At 52.2% G+C, this 15,021-nt stretch overlaps 1 protein-coding gene across 1 annotated transcript in view; it reads left to right on the forward strand.

The window, feature by feature from the left end:
• LOC143289139 (uncharacterized) overlaps positions 1–12,565 on the forward strand; it is a 215,185-nt gene extending 202,620 nt beyond the window's left edge. Inside the window, exons 11-13 of the mRNA XM_076598023.1 lie at positions 7,960–8,037; positions 9,443–9,584; positions 12,104–12,565. Of these exons, the coding sequence (XP_076454138.1) occupies positions 7,960–8,037; positions 9,443–9,584; positions 12,104–12,560 (677 nt within the window). The 3' untranslated portion in view covers positions 12,561–12,565. The remainder of the gene's footprint in view (positions 1–7,959; positions 8,038–9,442; positions 9,585–12,103) is intronic.
• Positions 12,566–15,021: the final 2,456 nt, after the last annotated feature.

Genomic DNA, 15,021 nt, shown 5'->3' on the forward strand with positions numbered 1-15,021 from the left:
CACCACCACCCTCCAACAACAACACAACAAAAAAATTCAGACAGTGATCACCCACAACCCCTCATCCAAGGCTACCCCCCCCCCCCCGTCCTCCCCACCCCCCACGCCCCCTCCTCCTACAACAGCACAATAAAAAAAAATTCAGACAGTGATCACCCACAACCCCTCATCCAAGGCTACCATCACCACCACCCTCCTACAACAACACAACAACAAAAATTCAGTGATAACCCACAACCCCTCATCCAAGAGTACACGCCCCTCTCCAACAACAACAGCAACGACAAAACAAATTCACACAGTGATAACCCACAGACCCTCATCCAAGAGTACACGCCCCTCTCCAACAACAACAGCAACAACAACAACGACAACAACAAATTCACACAGTGATAACCCACAGCCCCTCATCCAAGAGTACACGCCCCTCTCCAACAACAACAGCAACGACAACAACAAATTCACACAGTGATAACCCACAGCCCCTCATTCAAAACTACTCCCCCTCCCACACTACCACCACCACCACCACCACCAACGGCAACAACAACAACAACAGCAACAGCAGCAAAATAATCGAGACAGTAAGAACATAGCACAACACAAAAGAAGGAAATATTGGTTGGTTGGTGTTTGTGTTTGTGTGTTGTTGGTTTGTTTTCGTTTTTTGTTGTTGTTGTTTTTTGGGATACATTCGAAAGGTTTTGTTAAAGATCTTGTAGCCTTTTTCGGCCATAGGGGGCATTGAATTCATGTTCGCTGTGTGCATGCTCAGAATAGTAAGGCGGGGCCCAGTCCTCTCCCTTGGCGGTATAAACTTTCCCCGACCGAAGCGCAGATACCCCCCCTCCCTCCCCCCGCCCCCTATTCATACCTTCATGCGCGTGCGCACAACATGATATCACGAAAGGGCCCGAGTGATTATTCGCGTTAAGTAGGAATTAAACACGAAGAGGGAGGGAGGGAGGGAGAGAGAGAGAGGAGTGAAAGAGAGAGCAAGCCAGGGAGAGACTGCCAAAGGACGTCCTTGTCTATGCTATTTCTGTCCTCCTCCTGCTTCTTCTTCTTTTTCTTCTTCTTCTTCTTGTCCTCCTCCTGCTTCTTCTTCTTCTTCTACTTCTTCTTCTTCTTCTTCTTCTTATTATTATTATTATTGTTGTTGTTGTTCATGATATTATTATTAGTATTATTATTCTACAGGGCTTATTGCTTAGGGGCGAGGAGGGGGGAATAAATTAAAGTTCTGTCTTGATCACCCCCCTGCATCTGCTTGAGAGTGAAGTGTAGGTAGAAACGGATGCTGACAGAAAAAACAGTCCAGACCCGTTTGCCAACAACTATCGATTTGGAAAGATGGGGTTGGGGGGTGGCGGACGGGGGGAGGTGTTGTGGGGAGGAAGTGGGGTGATTGAGAGGCTGTCCGGGAAGAGGAATGGTAGGAGGAGGAAGAGGAGGAGGAGGAGGTGCCCCGGCCTGTTATATCCTGCCCAGGAGGAGGATGAGGAGGAGAGAGGGAAGAAGCGGATGAGGCCAGCAGTTGTGGGTGTGTGGCAGGGCGACCAGGGGCCTCCTGCCTGATTTGTGTTTCCCTTCTTCTGGTGGTCCCCCCATTACTCAATCGCTTTGCGAGCGTGTTGAGTGTGTCCCTGTCTGTCTGTTTGTCTGTCTGTCTCCTCCTCTCTCTGTCTGCTGTTCTCTCTCTCTCCCTCTCTCTCTCTGTCTTTCTTTCTCTTTCTCTCTCTCTCTCCTCTGGTTTTCTGTCTCTGTCTCTTTCTCTCTGTCTCTCTTTCTCCATATGTCCCTCTGTGTGCGTGTGTGTGTGTGTGTGCGTGTGTGTCTCCCCATTTGTCCTTCTATTTTTCTGTCTCTTTTTCTGTCTCTCTCTCTCTCTCTCCATATGTCCATCTCTTGCTCTCTCTCTCTCCTCCCCCTGCCCCCATCAATTTATCCTTCTATTTTTCTGTCTGTTGTACATTGCAACACACGGAAGTCTTGATTTTCTTGTGTTAAGTTTGGGCCTGGAACCAGTTGCATTGCTTGGACGGAAGAGCTTATTAGGTATGGTCGAAACCCGCTGCTAACTGTGTGTAGAATGGAACTGACCAATGGCGTAGTTCGGCCAAATGCTTGAGGAGACTACTACACATCTCCTACAAGGAGCACAAGACCAATGACTATGTGCGGAACCTGGTCAGCAACCTTGTTGGGCCCCAAGAACCACTGCTGGCGACTGTCAAACGACGGAAGATGGCATGGTTTGGTCATGTCATACGACATAACACCCTCTCCAAAACCATCCTGCAAGGGACGGTAGAGGGAGGGCGCAGACGGGGGCGGCAGAGAAAGAGCTGGTCCGACAACGTCAAGGAATGGACCAAAAAGACGATGCCAGATCTCCTCACGACAGCTGCCAACAGAACGGCGTGGCGAGCTATGACATTTTCCTCATGTCCCCCCAACGACCCCAGCGGTCAAGGGAATGAGAGTGAGTGAGTGACCTGCTGCAAAAAAGTTAGAACCGAGCAATGCAACTGGCTCCTGGTGAATAGGACAGAGGTCTTCATGGGAACGAGACGGGGCTCGTGTGAGATGTGATGACACCACCCTAATGACGACTGTGTGGAATGACAGGTGTTTGAATTCAACCACTGGCTGGCTGGCTGGCTAGTTTTCGGAGGAGTCTGTAGAGGGAAAGATACAAAGAACTCTGAAACGAGAGAGAGAGAGATGTTCGACACGTGTGAGTGAATGAAGAGAGATGACGGTTACGGTTGAGACAGAGAGAGAGAGAGAAAGAGAGAGAGATGTTGACAAGATAGTGAGAGAATGGGGGTGGGGGGGGGGGGAGTAGGATGGGAGGTCCAGACTCGAAACAAAAGGGTGAGGACAGAAGGAGCAAGTAAAGGGAAAGAAACCTGTTCCTCGCCCCATCCCACCCCTACCCCCCACCCCCCCACACTCCCATATCGCTTCCCTGTTCCTCCCCCCTCCCCCCGCCCCCCACCCTACCCCATACACCCTAGCCTGTCCCATTGACCCTACCTCTTACCCCCCCCCCTCCTACGCCCCACCACCCACCCCCTGTTTCACCCATCTCTTCTTCACCACAATGGCGCACCCCCACCCCTCCCTCCCTCCCTCCCTACGTTCACATCAAGCCAAGCAATCACCTTTCTCATCCAAAATGCATGGCGGCGTCTGGGGGGTGGGGGTGGGGGGTCTGTGGGAGTTCGTGGTGGGGGTGAAAAAGGAGGTTATTGTGGTGGTCAGTGATTGGAGGGGGGGGGGGGGGGGGCGTTGGTGACTCGGGGAGAGGCTGGGGGTGGGGTGTAGGGGTGGGGGATTGAGGTAGGGGTGGTGGTTGTGGTGGTTGATGTTGAAGAATGCGGAATGAAGATGAGCCACCGACTTGGAGCACCTCCAGAGCGTGGCAGGCAGTGTCATTGACACCACCACCACCACCACCACCACCACCACCCCGCGGAGGTGTTGCGAGGAGAGAGAGAGAGGTGGGCATTGTAGGGGGGTGGGGTTGAGGCCGGGGGGGGGGGGGGGGCGGGAGATGCAGGTGGGGGGGGGGGGTGTTAGTGTGGGGAGGATTAATGGTTATTGGTGTTATGGGTGGGAGTGGTGGGAGGTTGGGGGGGGGGGGGAGAAGAGATGGACACAGTGGGCGGTGGGGTTAGGGGTGGTATAGGTACTGGGGGGGGGGGGAGAGAGAAGAGATGGACACAGTGGGCGGTGGGGTTAGGGGGGGTATAGGTACTGGAGGGGGGGGGGGGAGAAGAGATGGACATAGTGGGCGGTGGGGTTAGGGGGGGTATAGGTACTGGGGGGGGGGGGGAGAAGAGATGGACATAGTGGGCGGTGGGGTTAGGGGGGGGGTATAGGTACTGGGGGGGGGGGGAGAAGAGATGGACACAGTGGGCGGTGGGGTTAGGGGGGGTATAGGTACTGGGGAAGGGGAGATAAGGGGTGGGGAGATTAAATGGTTATTGTATGTGTATTCAAGGGATTGGTGTTATTGGGGGGGGGGGAGGAGGGGGGAGAAGGGACTGCTTGTGTAGTAGGTGGGGGGGAGAGATTGGTAATGGGAGGGTGTGGGGTGGGGGAGATGGATTTTGTGGGGTGAAGAGATGGTTAATGTGGGGTGGGGGAGACAGATGGGTAGGGGGGTGGGGGTGGGGGGGGTGCGGGGGACACACACACACACACATTCGCATACACACACGCGCGCATTGCGTGCGAACGTTGAGAAGAGCAACGAGACACACACACACACACACACACACACACACACACAGGAGAAAAAAAAAGACAAGAGACACTTTTCTGCTAACAACCATAAAAGCCCGGCTGACTTCAGTCAAGTAAACAACACTCCCCCCCCTCCCCCACCACACACCCTCCGAACCCCCCCACCTCACCTCCCCACCCCCACCCCACCCCCCCACGGCCACGGCGAAGTACAGGTCGTTAACTGTACTCTAACCCTCCCTGGGAACCGTATCAGATCATTAAAACACCCTAAAACCCTGTCGCCATCAGTACCGTGATCACCGTCTTTCAATGTCTTTTCCTTTCCCCCCCTGTACTCCTATACGTTTCCGTCCTACCCATGACTCACTTTCCCCCCGCCCACCCCCCCACCCCCCCACACACACACCCTATCCCCTCCCCTTCCCCCCCGCCCCCCACACACACACATATCCTCCCTGTCCCTCGCACCTCCATCTCCCAGTCTTTCTTATCGGCAACCCACCAACAACACCCACCCTACTACATCAACTCCATCATCCCCCGCCCCCCCCCCCCCAAACCCCACCCCCAAACCCCCCAACCCCCCACCCCCTAGTCCCCAAGCCAAACGATGCCAGCCCTGCCGTATCCATGGTGACACGAGACATGAGACGTTGGCAGCCGTTTCCTCTGTCCTAGTTGGGAGGGAGGGAGGGAGGGAGGAAGGGAGGGTTACGGGGGGGGGGGAGAAAGGTGGGGTTGGAGGTGGGGTTTATAAGAAGGGGTATCTGGAGGCAGGAAGGGGTAGTTGTGGTGGGGGTGGGAGGGAGGAGGGGGGGAGAGGAGGGTCATCAGTGACGTCAGCGGATAATGGGTCTAATTTCGTCACTGGCGTCACAGAGAGAGAGAGAGCTGGAGCTTTTTATTATTATAATCGGAGACCTACGTGAAGGCAGGCTTTTCTCCCCCCCGCGGATCAGCTGTGGCTTAAGGGAGGGGAGGGAGGGAGGTGGGGGAGGCGGTGCGGGGGGGGGGGGGGGGGGCGGTGCAGGGGGGGGGTAAGGGAGGGGGCAGCGGTTATGGCCGTCGTTACCTCGGTTATCGATGGAGACTGCCTTTGGTCATTCCTTCCTTTCCTCTGCTGAAAGGGTAGTAGTGGGGGAGTGGGAGGGGAGAGAGCGGGTTGGGTGGGAGGGGCGGGGGGGGGGGAAATGAGGAGTTGGGGGAGGACGCGAAGGTGGGCGGGGAGAGAGAGAGAGAGAGAGGTAATTCAGCAGGAAGAAGGGAAAAGTGATGTCGAGAGGGGCGATGTTATTTGGCGTGGAGATGTAGATATAATGTATATAAATCTCTTCTCGAATCGTAAACCTGTCTGACTGACTCTCCTTCTCTCTCCCCGCCTCTTTCCATCCATCCATCTTTGTGTGTGTGCGTGTGCGTGTGCGTGTGTGTGTGTGCGTGTGTGTTATTGACTGGTTCGTGTGAGGGGTTAGAAATCGTGAACGCTCGTTGAAGGATTATCAAAGGATTAGGACATAGCTGTCAACGAGGATTCGGCATGTTTAGACACACACACACACACACACACACACACACACACACACGGACACACACACTTCTTCCCCCACCCCCCTCTTTGTCGTCCTTGAGAAGGCTAATGAACTGGTTCGAAAACAAGATGATCAACTCGTGGTAATACCCCTCTCCTTGTGACGTACGTCTCACTGAACCCTTTCACTGCCAGTCAATTTGGTGTTCAAAATTCCCTTGTGCTATATAAACACAGAAAATATGGTGTCTAAGACTAGCTGAGGATCCCCCTCCCTGTGATGTGTAGAAAATATGGCCTATCCTACCAACGAACATGAGCAGGAGGTTCATGGATAACAGACCCATGATCTGGTCACCCTTCAGTGACGTGGGTTCTCTACCTAGCTGCTGCATAAATGCGAGTTTGGCAGTGAAAGGGTTAAAAGACGTGATTTAATTTTTTGCTGATGTCGTTCACAGAAGATGTCTTTCGTGATTTCCGGATTCTGTAAAAATGATACAGTCACAATGAAGTCGACAGGACAAGTAGAAAGTTATATTAGATTGTGTCGTGATGTACACATAGTTCTGCTAACACACTAAATATGTGACGGATGTCTCTGCAGGTAGAAATCCTATACATGGTATTTTAAAATCCTTTAAGTGTGTTCTCAGAGGAAACACAGACGTCGGTCGAGTTAAAAACCGATTTGGTATCGTTCACACACCGTAGACGTGTTTTGGGTTTGTGTGTGTGTTGTTGTTTGTTTGTTTGTGTGTGTGTGTTGTTGTTGTTGTTGTTGTGTGTGTTGTTGTTGTTTGCGTGTGTGTTGTTGTTGTTGTGTGTGTGTGTGTGTGTGTTGTTGTTTGTGTGTGTTGTTGTTTGTGTGTGTGTGTGTTGTTGTTGTTTGTATGTATGTGTTGTTGTTTGTGTGTGTGTTGTTGTTGTTGTTGTTTGTGTGTGTGTGTGTTGTTGTTGTTGTTGTTGTTTGTGTGTGTGTGTGTGTGTGTGCGTGTTGTTGTTGTTTGTGTGCGTGTGTGTTGTTGTTTGTTTGTGTGTGTGTGTGTGAGTTGTTGTTTGTGTGTGTGTGTGTTGTTGTTTGTGTGTGTGTGTGTGTGTTGTTGTTGTTGTTTGTATGTATGTGTTGTTGTTTGTGTGTGTGTGTGTTGTTGTTTGTGTGTGTGTGTGTGTGCGCGTGTTGTTTGTGTGCGTGTGTGTTGTTGTTTGTTGTGTGTGTGTGTTTATTTCACGGATGACTTTTTTGTTCTCCTTCTTCTTCTTCTTCATCCTCTTTTTTTTTCTTCTTTTTTTTTTAACGTTGGTATCCAACTCCCACTGAAGTAAAAAGGATGGGTGGAAGGGAGCAGCCGTAATGCAAGCTGTATTCCTTCCTTCCTTCCTTCCTTTCTTTCTTTCTCCCTTCCATCCTTCCTTCGTTAGGGTAAATGGCCGTAACAAGAGCCCGGGGGGGAGACCGTCAAAACAACAGGATCATCGCCCCGTGCTGATGCATCATCCATCATTAACGATGGTGAATCTGGCAACAAATCAGGGATCATCAGGGATGCTGAAATAGACTGGATGGATGCTGGTGGTGTCCATGACAGTGCGAGCCGAAGACCGGAGCTGGGGTTTACAAAATGAAGTCGGTCCATTTGGGGGGTGGGGGGGGGGGGGGAAGAAAGTCGGGCAGTAGAAATTGATCGGCACGAGTCTCCCCCTTCTCAAAAAAAAAAAAATCATTATTTATTGATTATCATTTTTTTCTTCTTCTTCTTTCTTTCTTTCTTTCTTTTTTCATCATCTGATGCTTCTCTATTTGATCATTATTTATGAATTATCTTTTTTACCCCTTCTTTTCTAAATGTGATGCTTCTCTAGTTGATCATTAGCGGGGGGGTGGGGGTGGGGGGGGATATACCATCCATGCTCATCAGGCGCGCACTCACGCACGCACAAACACACACGCGGGCGCGCGCGCGTGTGTGTGTGTGTATCCAAGACAGCAGCATATGGAGTGGTTTTGTCATTTTTGTCTTACATTACGTGGTCATGAATAACTATCATTGCTGATAAACAAAAGCTGTTTTGTTGACTTGGGTGTCTAAAGAAAGATACGTATGTGTGTGTGCGTTTGTGCGTGTGTGCGTGCGTGTGTGTGTGTGTGTGTGTGTGTGTGTGTGTTGCAGGTTACCTTGGAGACCTCAATGGCTACGAGAGCGAAGAAGAGAGACCGTGGACAATGCCCGGCTCTTATTCGCTGCACTGTGAGTTTGATTTCTATTGTCTTCCGCCCTCCCGTCTCTCTCTCTCTCTCTCTCTCTCTCTCTCTCTCTGCTCTCCTCTCTTTCCCCCCGTTAACCAGTTGTTGTTTTCTGTTGTTGTTTTTTGTTCTTGTTGTTCTGTTATTTTTTATTGTATAAAGTCCTTTGCTGTCCCTGTGGACCTGAATGCGTGTTATTGCGTGAGAGAGAGAGAGACAGACAGACAGACAGACAGAGAGAGAGAGCCTGTACCTTTTCTTTCAAAACATCGATTGATTTCAATTGATTGATTTCGTGGACTCCCCGGTTTAGACTGATTAACATTATTTGACGAGTTGATTGATTGATGGACTGATTTGATGGGTGGGTGACCTGATTCACGTGAAAGGTGGATTGGCCACACTGATTTAATGCATCGACCAAACTGACTGACTTTGACGGATTGACTAATCTGATTTATCGGACTGACCAGCTGACTGATTTGATTTAAATGATTGACACACATAAATTTTTGTTGTTGTTTTTGTTTGATAAATATCATCATGTGATGATTGATGTGATTAATTCAGGGGTAAACTGTCGTTGCTGACTCTAACAAAACTCATCCATTGACTTATGCCCTGTCTACTTTATCCTATTTTGCTTATTATTATTAATGTCTATAGTTTATTACAATGGTATATGGTGTGAAATTGTTGTTTTTTGTTGTTGCATATTTGTCTACATGTAAAAGAAAAAAAATTAAAATGTTAATTACAACACAAAAAATTTAAAAAAAGATTGACACACTGATTTGATGGATTGACCTGATTTGACTGTTTAGGTGAATCAATTGGCTGATTTGATTGACCGAACTTTCTGGTACACGACTGATTGGTAAACTGACTGGATTGATCTATTGACCAACCAAACTGACTGACTCAGTGGATTGAGCATGCTAACTGATCTGCTGGATTATAATAATATAATAATAATGTTTTATTTTTATATAGCGCTTTATAGTTTTATAAAACTCACAAAGTAACATACTATCAATACTACAACTGTTACACCCCAACACTCACACTAACACACACACACACACACACACACATGATTAAACGGCTGAGATGACAGCAATTTTCACTTTAAATACATACATGTAAAAAAAAAAAAAAAAAAAAAGGAACACAATTGTAATCTGCATGCCACAGATTTTGTAAAAAAAAAAAAATTGTCAAATTAAATTTGGGATAGAAAAGGTTTTTTTTTAAAGGGGTAAAAATCGGCAGTCATTCTCCCTTTCGAACCACACCACCACCATCCATCTACCCAGCCCCCCCCCCCCCCCCCCCACTACCCCCCCACCCCTATCCGATGGGTTACATTATGAAGACTGACCGGCTGATGTGTGTGTGTGTGTGTGCAGTCGGCACGGGCAACCCGGACAACGGCTTTGACGTGTTCGCCGACGCCCCGACCGACGAGGATGAGGAGGTCGAGGAGCTGTTTGATGACGACATCACAGCGCCCATCCCCACCTATCAACTCCCCCCGGACAATTTGGACAGGTGATGATGACGACGACGACGACGACGACGGCGGTGATGATATGGTTGATGATGACGATGATTTTTTTTTTTTTTTTTTTTTTTTTTTTTTTTCCCCATTACACAGCCATGGTTGTTGCATAGTCAGTGTCGTGGTGTTCCAGCAGCAGCGGTGGTTGGTTGTTTTGTGGCAGTAGTGGTGATGATGTAGTAGTGTGCATTACGTGAAACTTCCACGTAGCGGTTCCGTCATCTTTGTCAACGTAAACTGTTACTACTCTGTAACGATGACCAAAGTGTGTGTGTGTGAGTGAGTGAGGCAGAGAGAAAGAGAGAGTGGGGAAAGAGAGAAAGAGAGAGAGGCAGACAGGTAGAGAGGGAAGGGGAAAGAGAAAGGTAGAGAGGGAAGGGGAGAAAGAGAGGGAAAGAGAGAGAGAGGCAGACAGGTAGAGAGGGAAGGGGAGAAAGAGAGGGAAAGAGAGAGAGAGGCAGACAGGTAGAGAGGGAAGGGGAAAGAGAAAGAGAGGGAAAGAGAGAGAGAGGCAGACAGGTAGAGAGGGAAGGGGAGAAAGAGAGGGAAAGAGAGAGAGGCAGACAGGTAGAGAGGGAAGGGGAGAAAGAGAGAGGGGAAGAGAGAAAGGCAGACAGGTAGACAGGGAAGGGGAGAAAGAAAGAGAGAGAGAGGGGGGAAGAGAGAAAGAGAGAGTGGGGAAAGAGAGAAAGAGAGAGAGGCAGACAGGTAGAGAGGGAAGGGGAGAAAGAAAGAGAGAGAGAGGGGGGAAGAGAGAAAGAGAGAGTGGGGAAAGAGAGAAAGAGAGAGAGGCAGACAGGTAGAGAGGGAAGGGGAAAGAGAAAGAGAGGGAAGGGGAAAGAGAAAGAGAGGGAAAAGAGAGAGAGAGCCAGACAGGTAGAGAGGGAAGGGGAAAGAGAAAGAGAGGGAATAGAGAGAGAGAGGCAGACAGGTAGAGAGGGAAGGGGAGAAAGAGAGGGAAAGAGAGAGGCAGACAGGTAGAGAGGGAAGGGGAAAGAGAGATAGCGGCAGACAGGTAGAGAGGGAAGGGGAAAGAGAAAGAGAGGGAAAAGAGAGAGAGAGGCAGACAGGTAGAGAGGGAAGGGGAGAAAGAGAGGGAAAGAGAGAGAGAGAGGCAGACAGGTAGAGAGGGAAGGGGAAAGAGAAAGAGAGGGAATAGAGAGAGAGAGGCAGACAGGTAGAGAGGGAAGGGGAGAAAGAGAGGGAAAGAGAGAGAGGCAGACAGGTAGAGAGGGAAGGGGAAAGAGAGGGAAAGAGAGAGGCAGACAGGTAGAGAGGGAAGGGGAAAGAGAGGGAAAGAGAGAGGCAGACAGGAAGAGAGGGAAAGAGAGAGAGGCAGACAGGTAGAGATGGAAGGGGAAAGAGAAAGAGAGGGAAAGAGAGAGAGAGGCAGACAGGAAGAGAGGGAAAGAGAGAGAGGCAGACAGGTAGAGAGGGAAGGGGAAAGAGAGAGAGCGGCAGACAGGTAGAGAGGGAAGGGGAAAGAGAGGGAAAGAGAGAGAGGCAGACAGGAAGAGAGGGAAAGAGAGAGAGGCAGACAGGTAGAGAGGGAAGGGGAGAAAGAGAGAGGGGAAGAGAGAGAAAGGCAGACAGGTAGAGAGGGAAGGGGAGAAAGAAAGAGAGAGAGGGGGGAAGAGAGAAAGAGAGAGGGGGGAAGAGAGAAAGAGAAAGAGGGCAGGAAGACAGCAGGTTTGGAGAAAGGAAGTTTTGGAATGTGGGGAGGATAAAGCGTGCTTTGTATGTGTGTGCGCGCGCTTGTATGTGCGTGCGCGCGCGAGCGCGTGCGTGCGTGTGTGTGTCTCGTGCGAAGACTGTTCCGAGCATCAGACAGAAACAACGAAGAGAAAGAAGAGGGCTGTTATTTGCATTGTGCTTGCATAATGAAATATGTTTTTGTGTGTGAGAAATCGCGGACTTTTTTTTTTTTTTTTATTGGCTTACGGCAGTGCATTGTCTCATCTGACGTTGTCTTTTAACGTATGTGTTTAATGAGTCAGTGCATTATGTTATTCCGCGTTATCCTTATCAATATGTCTGAAATGTTTAGTGGTTAACTCGTGGGTGTTTGTCTCTGTGTGTGTGTGTGTGTGTGTGTGTGTGTGTGCTGTTGTTGTTGTTGCTCAGTGATTTTATGTCTTTTCATTGAGAGTGATATTAGACGTGTACGTGTGTGTGTGTGTGTGCCCGTTTCTACGTGCGCGTATGTGTGTGGTTAATGTTATTGTTGTTTTTATGTTATTACTATTATTGTTGTTATTTTGCAGCAGTCCCCAACCGATGTGTGTGTGTGGATGGGGTTGTTCCGCCCCAAACGATGTGTGTGTGTGTGTCTATGTATGTGGGTGGGGGTGTGCCGCCCCAAACGATGTGTGTCTATGTATGTGGGTGGGGGTGTGCCGCCCCGAACGATGTGTATGTGTGTGAGTCTATGTATGTGGGTGGGGGGGCGGTCTCTACGTGTGTGTGTGTGTGATTGATATATATATATATTATTGTTGTTATTTTGCAGCAACCCCCAAACAATGGTGCTTCAGGACGACCTGGCCAGGCACCTGCGCATCTCGCACAAGCACCTGCTGTCGCTGACGCCGTGCCTGCGGGCCGACGTGGTGACGCTGAGTGGGGAGGCCGTGCAGCGCCTCCTGGAGGGCAGCGTCGTCACCAGGGCCGGCCACTCCCAGCTGCACGAGGCCGACAAGGTCACCTTCATCGCCCTGACCGCGCTCCGCAAAGCCGACCTCAACCTGGAGCTGCTCGGGCGCCGCTCCTCCTCCTCTTCCTCCTCCTCCTCCTACTCCTTCTCCTCCTCCTCCTCCTCCAAGGCGGCCTTGGCTTTGACCTCCTCCTCCTCGTCCTCCTCTTCCTCCACCTCTTCATCGCACCCCTCCTCAGCGCTTCTGGAACTGCCGATGGACGGCGAGGCGGCCTTGGTACGTCACATGGGGGACATGACGTTGTCCGCCTGAGGACGGTGAGGATGAGAAGAAAGGGGACGTCAAGGAGAAGTGTCGGCTGAAGCAGGGCGGGTCCGGGTCAAAGGGCGGCGCGTGCCGGGTGCTGGGCGAGAAGATGCCCGCTATGGCCTTGAACCCCGGCCCCGCTGCCAAAACGTGGGTGAAGAGCGAGACAGGCCTGATCGCTCCTGGCAGGCTGTCCCTGCCCCGCAACCCCCAGGGCGGCTATGCTCCTTCCTCGGGGAGCTCCAAGTTCTCCCGAAACTGGTCGCACAAGATGGGCCCCACCTCCCTGCCCCCCCACAGTCAGGCCCTCGCCTTCTCCGGACTGGACAGGCTCTTCCCCAGCCGGGCGGCCTACGACAGCAAAATGGCCTTGACCTCCGACAAGAAGTACTTCCCCCAGTCTCACAGCAGAAGCATGGGCCCGCTCGGTCAGGCCTTCATGTCCGAAAAGCCGTTGTTGTGTTCGTCGTCTGCATCTTCATCGTCGTCGTCGTCGGCGCTGTGTGGATTTTCATCATCTTCGTCGTATTCAGCGACCAGTAGCAGCAGCAATGCTTTCACTGCCTTGACCAGCTTCAGCAATGCCAGCTTTCCCACCATGTCTTTCCAGTCGGCCATGGGTCAGCCCAAGGCCATCAAGACAGAGCAGGACTGTGACGGCCCCAGGGCGTCATTCCCCACCTCCTCTTCCTCCTCCTCCTCCTCCTCCTCCTCCTCACACGCTCCTCACACACACACCACCATCTCGCAACATCAGGGACCTCCCCAAGGTCACGGCGCCCCTCAGGGACATGGCACTCCTCAAGGACATAGTTCACATCAAGGTCATGGAGGTCCTCATGGTCATGGAGGCCCTCAAGGCCACGGTTCTACCCAAGGTCATGGCACCACTCCGGGACACGGGACTCCTCAAGGTATGAACGCCTCTCATGCAGGTCAGAGGGGCAAGAGCTGTGGCTTCATGACGGGGCCGCACGGTGAGTCTTCACGGGCCTCGGCCGGAACGTTCTACAGCCGGGGGGTCCAGAACTCTTCCGTGAACACGATGGAGTCCAGAAACAGCCAGCCTCATTCCAGCTCTGCAGGGAGAAACCCCGGGAGTTTCAATAGGGGCTTGCAGGGGTCCTCGGCGCACGACGACTCTCTATCCTTCAGGGTCAGCAGCGACTCCTGTGGCGGAGGAGGAGGCGGCGCCAACAGGTCCATCAAGCGGGGAAGCGGTTTCAGCCCTTCCTCGCTGCCCTACTCCAAGTCCCTACCTCCCGGGCTGAACCCCTCGGTCGTCATCAAGACGTCAGGCCAGGCGCTGAGCGCCGCAGGGGTCATCAAGTCCAGCGGCCAGTCTTCGGCCTCCACGTCCTCACACGGTCACCACGGAAACTCCAGCAAGCAGGCAGGAGTGGAGGGAGGGGGTGGGCACTCGGGTTACGGCAGCGCAGGCCCTAAGCCAGGCTCGGACTACGTGTGGAAGGCTGACAAGTACGGCAACAGCTCTGGTGACAAGTACGGCAACAGCTCTGGTGACAACAAGTACGGCAGCGGTTCTCACAAAGCTCGCTGGTCGTGCGTGTCCATGAAAACCTCCACGTCCACCTCCACCATGACGTCGTCGGTCACCTCCCACCAGGGGCCCAGCAAAGAGGGCGGGGTTCCCAAGTGGCTGTCCCGCTCCCAGAGCTCCCCATACACGGCAGACCCTTCCACTGGGGGCGGGGTCCGGGACGGTAGCGGCAAGGAGCTGAGCAAGTCGTCCTCGTGGCCAGGGTCCAAGCAGCACGGACTGGCCAAGTCACACGCCCTCGGAGGAGGAGGTGGTGGCCAGTCGTCATCGTACCCGTCGTCCTCCTCCTCGCACGCCTCGATGCCATCCGCACGTGCAACGTCTTCAGCCTCTTCGGCCACCTTCTCTGCCAGTGCCCCCATGCCCTCGTCGCTGTCGTCGGCACACGGTGGTCAGGGCAGCGACAGGGGGCCCCACGGCAAGGACGGCTACCACGGAAAGGACAGCTTCCACAGTAAACACACTACCCACGGGAAAGACGGCTTCTACGGAAAGAGCTCTTCCCACGGCAGGGACAGTTCCCATGGCAAAGACAGCACTCACAGCCGGGATCACCTCCACGCCAGGGAGGGTACCCACGGCAGGGACAGTTCCCATGGCAGGGAAAACACCCACGGCAGAGAGAGTTCTTACGGCAGGGACGGCTCTCATGCCAGGGACAGTGCCTACAGTAGGGACGGCGTTCACCACCACGGACGAGACAACACCCACCACGGTAGGGACAGTTCCCACGGTAGAGACGGTGCATATGCTAAGGACAGTTTCCACGGTAGAGACGGTAACCACGGCAGGGACAGTTCTCACGGCAGGGACAACACGCACGGCAGGGACAGCTCCCAAGGGAGAGCGGACACTTCCTACGGCAAGGACGGTTTCCACAGCCATGGCCGGGACAGCAGCAACAAC

The sequence above is a fragment of the Babylonia areolata genome, chromosome 13, assembly GCF_041734735.1.
Source record: "Babylonia areolata isolate BAREFJ2019XMU chromosome 13, ASM4173473v1, whole genome shotgun sequence".
Lineage (NCBI taxonomy): Eukaryota > Metazoa > Mollusca > Gastropoda > Neogastropoda > Buccinidae > Babylonia > Babylonia areolata.